This window comes from Gobio gobio, assembly GCF_949357685.1.
Source record: "Gobio gobio genome assembly, chromosome: 2".
Lineage (NCBI taxonomy): Eukaryota > Metazoa > Chordata > Actinopteri > Cypriniformes > Gobionidae > Gobio > Gobio gobio.
This window is the reverse complement of record NC_137098.1, coordinates 64,443,088-64,453,315: the sequence shown is the minus strand read 5'-3', so window position 1 is coordinate 64,453,315 and position 10,228 is coordinate 64,443,088. Positions and strand designations below refer to the sequence as shown.

Genomic DNA, 10,228 nt, shown 5'->3' with positions numbered 1-10,228 from the left:
AAAGGTCCTGTTCTTCGTGATTCCATTTTTCAAACTTTAGTTAGTGTGTAATGTTGCTGTTAGAGCATATATAATACCTGTAAAATTATAACGCTCAAAGTTCAATGCCAAGCGAGATATTTTATTTAACAGAAGTTCCCTTTCAAAGCCTACAGCGAGCGGCTGGTTTGGACTACATCCCTGTACATCCTGCTTTAATGACGTCAGTAGAACAGTTTGTTGACTAACCTCCGCCCACAAGAATACGCAAAAAAGGGGGCGTGGTCTTGTTGCTCCTGCGTGGAGAAGAGGAAGTGTTGCGTTGGGTTGTGTTTGTCGCCATGTCGTTCAGACGCTGTTATTTTCATCCCGGAGTCAAATCACCTTTGTTTGGCCTTCAGGGGCTGTAGTTTGAGCGCGTTCATCTCCCCGTTATGGTGAGAGGCGTGACCTTTCCGGGCAACGTGCGCTAAGCTGCTGTCGAATCACAACACGGGAACCGCTGGCACAATCAGAACTCGTTACGTGTTTCTGAAGGAGGGACTTCATAGAACGAGGAAATTCTCAGGCCGTTTTTAGGACAGTGAAAACAGCGGTATACAGATAAGTAAATTGTGTGAAAAATACTGTGTTTTTTTACACGCGAAACATGAACACATGTTATATTGCACACTGTAAACACAATCAAAGCTTCAAAAAAACACAGGAAAAACGGTTTCGTAGTGTGGTTTTGGTCAAGTTTACTAAAGTAAACATTGTCGCGTATGTTCTTCTCGACGCTGTTTCCTGATGGTTTATAGAACAATTACCCTGAGTCGTCCTCTGTCGTTTCAGAGAACAACACAACGGCATCACTTGTTACTTAAAAAAAAGTGTGGCTTGAGGTAGGCCTGCTATTTTTATTTGACAAAAAAAACTATTCCGGTTCTTCAAAGCTTCAAACGGATTCAGTGTATTTTCGTTTTGTCAGCTTAATTTGGTAATTATTAAAAATATATAGTGTAGGCCTATTTATTTTATTATTTTTATTTATATTTGATCTGATCTGTATGCTGCTGTTTGCACTGTAAAATAAACCCATGGGAAAAAGTGCCTTTTTGACCGGTCACAGACACTCGTCAATTGTATTTTGATTTAATGCCAAATCAATATTATAATCTTATCAGTTAACGGTTAATAGTCGGATAATGAGCAGCGGTTGTCTTTGGGAAAATGAACCTAATGAGCATCCCATTTTTTATTTTATTTTATTTTATTTAAGAATAGGCAACATTATGCCAGGATGACTGTCCTTCCTTTGCCGTAACGTTACCTGAAGTTGCTGCATTTTGGCTGCTGTCTGTAGATTCCTTCATGCACAACTCGTATTCTTTCAGATGTTTCATACGCAAATGTTTTAACAGCGGCTGTTGTTTAGGGTCCTTGCCACCACGAGACAAATCGGCATTGCATATTGAACATGTAGCTCGACTTGAATCGCCTTCTTTTGACTGAGAGTACTGACAAAACAACACGTTTTCTGTTCACAAGTTCCATTTTCACTTTCTCAAGGCCTACTGCATTCGAACGGCCCACCTAGTAAACACCTTCCCATAATCAACGGCGGCGTCATTACATTCGCGCGTAGTGCAAGCCTAGGGTTCGGTTCGGTGGAAAAAAATTCTAAGGTTTGGCAGAAACCGAACCCCGTCAAAAAGCCCAATATTCAGCCGAATCCGAACCCGAATCCTGGATTTGGTGCATCCCTACTGGATTTACAGAAATCATTTGACTCTGTGAGTTATTTAACCATGTCTTTGGAAAGCGTTTGTCTTTTGAACATTAAAATGTACAAGTTCATGTCATTTCATATTTAGCTACATGCAAAGCAGGTTCCCCAACTCTTTTTTTGTCAGCTGAAATGTCTTTGACCTAATATAAATTTATATAAGGATCATTTTGGCTTCAATATTCTCGAGAAAATTAGTTTTCCCATAGCGTAAACTACGCAATACGAGAGTAGTCTACTCTCAAAAGGGAACATGAAAACTTGTTTTGGTAAATCATAATTGACTTTTAAATGCCATAATTTCTACGTTTTATTTCACACATTTGTCGTAGTCTTTCACAATGGCTTTTTATATCATAATCAGTGTTGGGGGTAACGCATTACACGTAACTTGAGTTACGTAATAATATTACTTTTTCCAAGTAACTAGTAAAGTAACACATTACTTTACAAATTTACCACAAAATATCTCAGTTACTTTTTCAAAAAGTAACGCAAGTTACTTTTTCACATTCATTTGACCGACAGCTCTCCTGCCCCCATGTTGAGAAAAATAAGTGCAGAGGCGTGTGTGTAAACATGAGGGTTATTGTAGTTCTAGACTAAATGTGAGCATTTATTTATCTCACTTGCACAATAAAGATTCTGTAGGCCTACTCCTCAAAATGAATAAAATCAGTCAAATGCAAAATCAGAATACTATGCAAACCTCCAATAATTACATGTTAAATAAAACAACTATTTAATGCATAATCTACCTTTATATTTAATTTACCAATGTCTTGCTACTGATCTTTGATGATGAAAATTACTAAAATTTTTGTTTTTATTGGTAAAACTTTTTTCTCCTGCATCCTATTCTACCATTATCCAGAATGGCCAACCCGATCTCACGGCAATTCGTACATATTTTACGAGGTGGCTAATTCGTACGAATTTGTACGACCTCACTCGTACGAATGTGTACGATTTTTGCTAATTCGTACGTATTTGACGAGTTGCCAAGAGTCGACAAATTCGTATGAATTCGTACGAATGACCTACCTCAAACCCCGTCCCTAAACCTACCCGTCACTGGGGTTTAGACAAAACGTACAAATTCGTACGAGTGAGGTCGTACAAATTCGTACGAATTAGCCACCTCGTAAAATATGTACGAATTGGTCGTGAGATAGCGTTGGAATGGCAGCACAGCAGAGCTGCGCCCTCTACTGTTCATGCGTGAATTAGCATTTTTACCTCAGCCTGGGGCTTATTATTTCAATTTTGGTATGAAGAGGTCTTTACAGAAATATAACTTTTTTGTTATAAAAAAAAACAACAAAAACAAGCCCAGCCCAGTTGAGAAAATGTAACGTAAAATTAACGTAACGCATTACTTGTCTTAAAAAGTAACTCAGTTACTTTTTAAGGGAGTAACACAATATTGTAATGCATTACTTTTCAAAGTAACTTTCCTCAACACTGGTCATAATATGACTTTTTATGTAGGACTTTCTTATGTGATGGAAGTGCTTCCATATTAAAGAAACTTCCCTTGATTGAAGAATGTTATAGAGAAAACAAACTTCATCTAAATTGCTACCCGACATTTTGTGTCGCGTAACTTCAGTGAAGATGATGATGATGATGCGAGCAATTCTGTGTGATGTGATCGCGTGACGTCACGACAGGCACGGGCACCGCGCGCGCGCGCGCCAGTCAGCCTTTACCCCCTCATTCCCTCGAGCCTACACTTAGTCATCTGTATTTTACGCAGCAACACTTTGTCTGTTGACATCTCTCTGTCGAGGTATAAACAAACAGAGTGAGTGTCTGACTGCTAGTTTCTGTCTTGGAGAGTTGAGTAGCCCACCTTTCCCTCAGATTCATCAGTGTGAGTTTACTCGGAGAGGTTCTTCAGAGAGCAACAGGTGCGGGACAGGACACGGGATTATCCGAGGCACTCGAATATATTGCTAACCGTTGCTCGGCTTGCCATTAAGTGAATAAAATGGCAAACTCGGGCGTTCAGCTGCTTGGATTTGCTCTGTCTCTGGTGGGCATCATTGGACTGATCGTGGGCACCATCCTCCCGCAGTGGAAGATGTCGGCGTACGTGGGGGACAGCATCATCACGGCAGTGGCGACTTACCAGGGGCTGTGGATGTCCTGCGCCTTTCAGAGCACCGGACAGCTCCAGTGCAAAATCTACGACTCCATTCTACAATTAGACAGTGAGTTAAACCATCTTATAGCCTACTACACCCGTCTCTCTGTCGCATGTCTCACACACGCACTGTAAAAGTTTACTTACTCAATTTGTCAGTACAATACATTTGTATTTGAATTAAATCAAACTAACTTTAAAAAATGTAGTTGAATCTCGTATAACTTGTAAAAAGGTTGAAATTACTTAAATTATATTGATGAGTTAAAGTAAAACATGTTGCAATAATATCATGTCTTTTTACACGCACGCAGTAATTTCCCTTAAAGGGACAGTTCACCCAAAAATGTATATTCTGTCATTTACCTTTACTATGGAAGTAAATGGGGTCCATCAACTGTTTGGTTGCCGACATTCTTCAAGATATCTTATTTTGTGTTTAACAGAAGAAATAAACTCATACAGTGAGTAAATGATGACAGCATTTTCATTCCTGGGTGAACTATCCCTTTAATTATTATTGTGTTAGTGTTACCAGTTTTGTTTGTACATATGAGACCCTGGACTACAAGACCTTCTGAAAACTGAATAAATAAGCTTTCCATTGATGTATGATAATGTTAGGATTTGGCCGAGATACAACTATGAAAATCTGGAATCTGAGGGTGCAAAAAAATCGAAATAAATCGCCTTTAAAGTTGTCCAAATGAAGTCCTTAGCCATTCATATTACTACTAATAATAATAACTTTTTAATATATTCTCGGTAGGAAATACCAAATATATTCATGGAACAGGATTTTTACTTCATATCCTAACAGAAAAATCGATAATTTTGACCCATACATTGTATTGATGGCTATTGCCACAAATATACCCGTGCGACTTATGACTGGTTTTGTGTCACATATGTTTTGTATGTTACTTCTAATAGGCCGAAGATCCACAGGTCATTGAAAGTGAATAAATATACATTTATCAAATTATAGCCTATATATTGACGAATGGGCCTGCCTTTTAATATACTGCAAATCTATACGGTAGGTGTTTATTGGAATTCTCTGGCATATCGAGCCATAGTTTCCAACTCTTCACACGCACACTCAAATAAACATGTGTCGTTCCCAGCCAGCGCTTGATGAATGTCCGCTGGCCTGGTCAGTGGGAGTTTGAATCTACCGTATGCCTGTAATGTAACCGGGCAGGACAGGTAGCCATGGTGAAAGCAGTGTAACCCATTGTTCCTGTAGCTGCCAGAGTATTTTTATTAACACACCCAACTACCAGTAATGAATTATGTGTGTATTCATGCACTGGAGTGTTTTTAGTTTAGGGCTGTTACATGGGTTCCCCAAAGACTAGGATTGGGAAACCACAACCTCACGTTTGCACAAACACTCTACGGATTAACGTCGACTGTCCAGAAATGTGATTTAGCTCTTGCGGTTCACTCCTTGAAGTGATGTATTTACTGAGGGGCTCTGTGCCGAACCTCAGGGATCATTTCTGAGAAAACCGCGGGACACTTCCAGTTGAAACCAGCTGAAACTGCACCTGACAGCAGGTTGAATTAGGATGGAGGGAGGAGCAGAAGGCAAAAAACACCAGAGAAAACTCTGAATTCCACAGCTGACTGTTTTCTGTGCCTGGCAGGAGACGCCTTATTGTGTTTTACTGAATAAAGGAGAGGAATAACTCTTCCGTTTCCCCACGGCTCGCACCCCTGCCCCTCACACCTCCTCTCTTGGTGGGTTTTGTGTGCACATGTACAGGAATGCACTGGCACAGACTGGTTCTTGTTGGAATGTTTCTTGCTCGCTCTTTCAGATGAATTGCCCAAGTCAGGGGTTTGCGGACCCGCACATGTGATCATCCCTGTGTGAAGGAGCCCATCCTGAACTTTAGATAAGGCATCTGACTATTAGAAACACCCAATTTATACACATTAAAATATAATATTATACATATAAAATTAGTGTCAGTTGCATTGTTATATCTTTTGTTCTACTCAGTGTATTAATGTAATTGTTTTTAGTAATTTTCATATAATCTAATCTATTTAATATATTAATAACTCACTGTTTTTATTTTGATCACATTTTTATTTAGATCTAATTTATTGCTTTTCTTGTTTATTTTAATCGAATTATTATTATTATTATTAATATTAAGACAGTTTTTCTCTAGACTTTTCCCCGGAGCCCCTGTCACTCCCTCGCGGCCCCAGGACGTCCCCGGACCCCAGTTTGAACTAAGCGATTGATTTTAGAGAGTTGTTTTTCATTGCCATCCTTTTCCAACCGTATATCAAGAGTGGAATTATTAGTTATTGGATGTGCAAGCATCACTAATGCTCATACTTTCGTAAAAATGACTGAACACTCAAGAATATAGCAAGAATTTCAATTAATTTTGTTTAATTTAATACTATAAATATTAATAACTTATTAATTATATACAATTATACATAATATTACAATTTAGAAAACGTCAAGCTATTTCCTGGTGGTTTGTTATATTTAATTCTGTATAAATAATAATAACTTATTAATTATATATAATATTACACATTTGAAAACTTCAGCTATATTTTCTGGTGGTTTGTTATATGTAATACTATAAATAATAATAATTTAATATGACGTATTTTGTATAATTTATTGTATATTATTAAGTTATTATTATTTATAATATTTATTACTAAGTAATAATTTACTAAAGTAAAATGTATTTAAGTTATTATTATTATTATTTATAATATTAAACAGATTTTTTTAACAGATATTGGCTGGTGGTTTGGCCAATTTTTGTTATATGTAATATTATTAAAATGTTATTATTGTCATTATTATTGTTACTTATAATATTTTTTTACTAAAGTAAAATGTATTTAGGTTATTATATTGTCATTATTATTATTATTTATAATATTAAACAGATTTATTTAACCACTATTTCCTGATGGTTTGGCCATTTTGCAGGACTGGTTGTTGTGAAGAGTAGAATCTCACAATTTAATTTATTTTTGTTATATTTAATATTATAAATAATAATAATAATAATAATAATAATAGCAATGTAATATTACTTGTATAATACTAAGTTATTATCATTTATAACAGTAAACTGATTAGTTTGTCAGGTATTTCCTGGGGGTTTGTCCATTTGCGTGACTGGCGGTTGTTAAAGTCTCCAGTGTATAGATGTTTGACGCTCTGTCCTTCTCTGCAGGTGATCTTCAAGCGACCCGTGCTCTGATGATCGTGGGTATCATCGTGTCCATTGCTGGTCTTGGTGTGGCCTGCATGGGCATGAAGTGCACCACGTGCGGAGCTGATGACAACGTCCGCAAGTCTCGCACGGCCGTGACAGGAGGCATCATACTGCTAGTGGGAGGTGAGAAAACTGAGACTGACTGATCACACTAACTGAAGCAAGTTTACAGTAAAACATCTTTGAACTTCTCTTATATAACACCAGTCTCGGCTCAGTCTGGGGGTCAGTGAACATCATAGAGAATGCTTTGAAAATATATCAAAGAATGAAAGATCTTCTGTCTTTTCTTTGAAAGAATGTCTGTATTTTGTTCCCTCAGCCCTCTGTGCAGTTGTCGCCTGCTCGTGGTTTGCCCACAATGTGATCCGAGCCTTCTACAACCCCTTCACTCCAGTCAACACCAAGTGAGCACAAGGAATTTTACTTTGCACAATTACTGGAGCGCAGTGTCCCAACTCTGTTCCTGGAGGTCACCCAAATAGACACATCTTGGATGACTCCCTTATCCGACACACCCAGTTCAGCTCTTGAGCTCTGTTGATGAGATGAATTGTGTGTATTCGATTGTGAAAACATCCCCAAATGTGTAGTGTTGGGGAGAATCCAGGAACAGGGATAAGAAACACCCTAGGAATGCAATAGTAAATATACACTATTTTGCCAAAAGTATTGGGACGCCCCTCAAAATCATTGAATTCAGGTGTTCCGATCACTTCCACGGCCACAGGTGTATAAATCAAGCACTAGGCCTGCAGACGCTTCTACACACATTTGTGAAAGAATGTGTGGCTCTCAGGAGCTCGTGAAATTTCCTCACTACTAAATATTCCACGCTCAACTGTTAGTGGTGTTATAACAAAGTGGAAGCGATTGGGAACAACAGCAACTCAGCCACGAAGTGGTAGACCACTTAAAATCACAGAGCGGGGTCAGCGCATGCTGAGGGTCACAGTGCACAGAAGTCAGGAGTCAACAGCTACAGACCTCCAAACTTCATGTGGCCTTCAGATGAGCTCAAGAACAGTGTGTGGAGCTTCATGGAATGGGTTTCCATGGCCGAGCAGCTCATCCAAGCCTTACATCACCAAGAGCAATGCAAAGCGTGGGATGCTGTGGGGTAAAGCACGCCGCCACTGGACTCTAGAGCAGAGGAGACATGTTCTCTGGAGTGACCAATCACGCTTCTCTGTCTGGCAGAGTCTGGGTTTGGCCATTGCCAGGAGAACGGGACTTGTCTGACTGCATTGTGCCAAGTGTAAAGTTTGGTGGAGGGGGGGTTATGGTGTGGGTTGTTTTTCAGGGGTTGGGCTTGGCTCCTGAGTTCTAGTGAAAGGAACTCTTTATGCTTCAGCATACCAAGACATTTTGGACAATTTCATGCTCCCAACTTTGTGGGTACAGTTTGGGGACGGCCCCTTCCTGTCCCATCATGACTGCGCTCCAGTGACCAAAGCGTTGGTCCATAAAGTCCCATAAACACACTCCTAAACCTTGTGGAAAGCCTTCCCAGAAGAGCTGAAGCTGTTAGAGCTGCAAAGGGTGGGACAACTCCATATTAAACCCTACGGATTAAGAATGGGATGTCATTAAAGTTCATGTGCATGTAAAGGAAGGCGTCCCAAAACTTTTGGCAATATAGTGTATATAAGGTTGACTGCTTTGTTCTATACATTTGTCCTCGTCTAGTCATTGCCTTACTTGTTCAGATGAATTGGTACATGTTGGTGTGTATGTTCTCTTTTATGTTGAATATATATTTATATATATATATATATATATATATATATATATATATATATATATATATATATATATATATATATATATATATATTTATTTATTTTTATTTTTTTCGGTTTGAATGAATGATTAAATGTATTAAATATATAATTTGACCACAGCAATTAACATTTTGTCAGAATCTCTCGTAAGTTACATGATATTGTTTAGTTGTCTATTCAGAATTGTGGGAGAGTCATGATCTAATCATGAAAAAAATTCTCAATTCAAATCAATAATTAGATCAGTTTACCACATTTAAAATAATTCATCATTGTCATGTCTCCCTTTTCTCTGTATTTTTCAACGTTAGGTTTGAGTTTGGAGCGGCCATTTTCATTGCTTGGGGCGGGTCATTTCTCGATGTTCTCGGTGGATCCATGTTGGCTGCCTCCTGCAGTCGAAGTAAACAAGTGTCCAAATATCCTAAAGGTAACTCTGCGCGCTCTCCCAGCAGCAGCAGCAACAAAGAGTACGTGTGAGCAACACTGCCTCTCACTGGACAGACTCCGCAGCAGCTTCAGAAGGGGAAGAACTTCTTCAACAGAACAACGAGGTTACACAGCCGAAAACAGAGAAAGCAAGCGGTTTACAAACTGTCTAACGTCCCACAACACAAAGGGCAAATCAGCGGTCCAAAAGTTCAAATAAAAATAGGTCATATATTTACAGGTGCTCTGGGAGCTTTTGAAATGGAGGATTGTAGAAATCTAGTGCCAGTAAAAATACTCACAGCCTGCTTTGAGGTGTCAGCGTTTCAGTGAAGTACACAACTATGTTGTTTTCTCCATGTGAAAGAAGAGAAACTCGAATATGTTGGCGTTTCCAAAGTGTCCACCAGGGAGCGCTGTAACCAACACAGTGAGCAGGTGTGAGTCGCCCAAAATGGAGGGAGATTTTCAAGATTTGTTTTTGTGGAGTATTTATCCTATAGCAGCTGAAATGCTAACACTATTAATACTCATACGAGTCACTCTTATGTAATTGCAGTGTTTCACATATGGCCGAGCAGGATCCGGAAACAGTGTTTTGATGTTATTTGCTTAAACACATTAACTCATCACTTGTGTTACGCCACATCATGTTAACTTTAACCATCCGTGAGTTCTTCTGAATATCTTATGTTGTTCTTGATCATGTCAGTGTTAGTTAGATATCGTTTATGTACATGCTTATTTTCAATAAAGTCTGCTTTATCACAATGACAGTGTGCATCTGCATTACACACATCTATGTTGAAATCTGGGACTTAAACCTGGAAATAAAAGATTTCACGCT

At 38.7% G+C, this 10,228-nt stretch overlaps 1 protein-coding gene across 1 annotated transcript; it reads left to right on the top strand.

Moving 5' to 3' along the window:
- Positions 1-3,357: 3,357 nt before the first annotated feature.
- cldn7a (claudin 7a) lies at positions 3,358-10,156 on the top strand. Its single transcript, XM_079840352.1, has 4 exons — positions 3,358-3,963; positions 7,127-7,291; positions 7,491-7,575; positions 9,264-10,156. Exons 1-4 carry the CDS (start codon positions 3,741-3,743, stop codon positions 9,430-9,432), a joined length of 642 nt encoding a protein of 213 aa, XP_079696478.1. The 5' UTR covers positions 3,358-3,740; the 3' UTR covers positions 9,433-10,156.
- Positions 10,157-10,228: the final 72 nt, after the last annotated feature.

Excerpts from the sequence above, each read along its gene's own strand:
- cldn7a (XM_079840352.1), top strand. The coding sequence starts at position 3,741 with ATGGCAAACTCGGGCGTTCAGCTGCTTGGATTTGCTCTGTCTCTGGTG. Across the intron at positions 3,964-7,126 it reads CTCCATTCTACAATTAGACA|GTGATCTTCAAGCGACCCGT; the intron begins GTGAGTTAAACC and ends CCTTCTCTGCAG. Across the intron at positions 7,576-9,263 it reads TTCACTCCAGTCAACACCAA|GTTTGAGTTTGGAGCGGCCA; the intron begins GTGAGCACAAGG and ends TTTCAACGTTAG.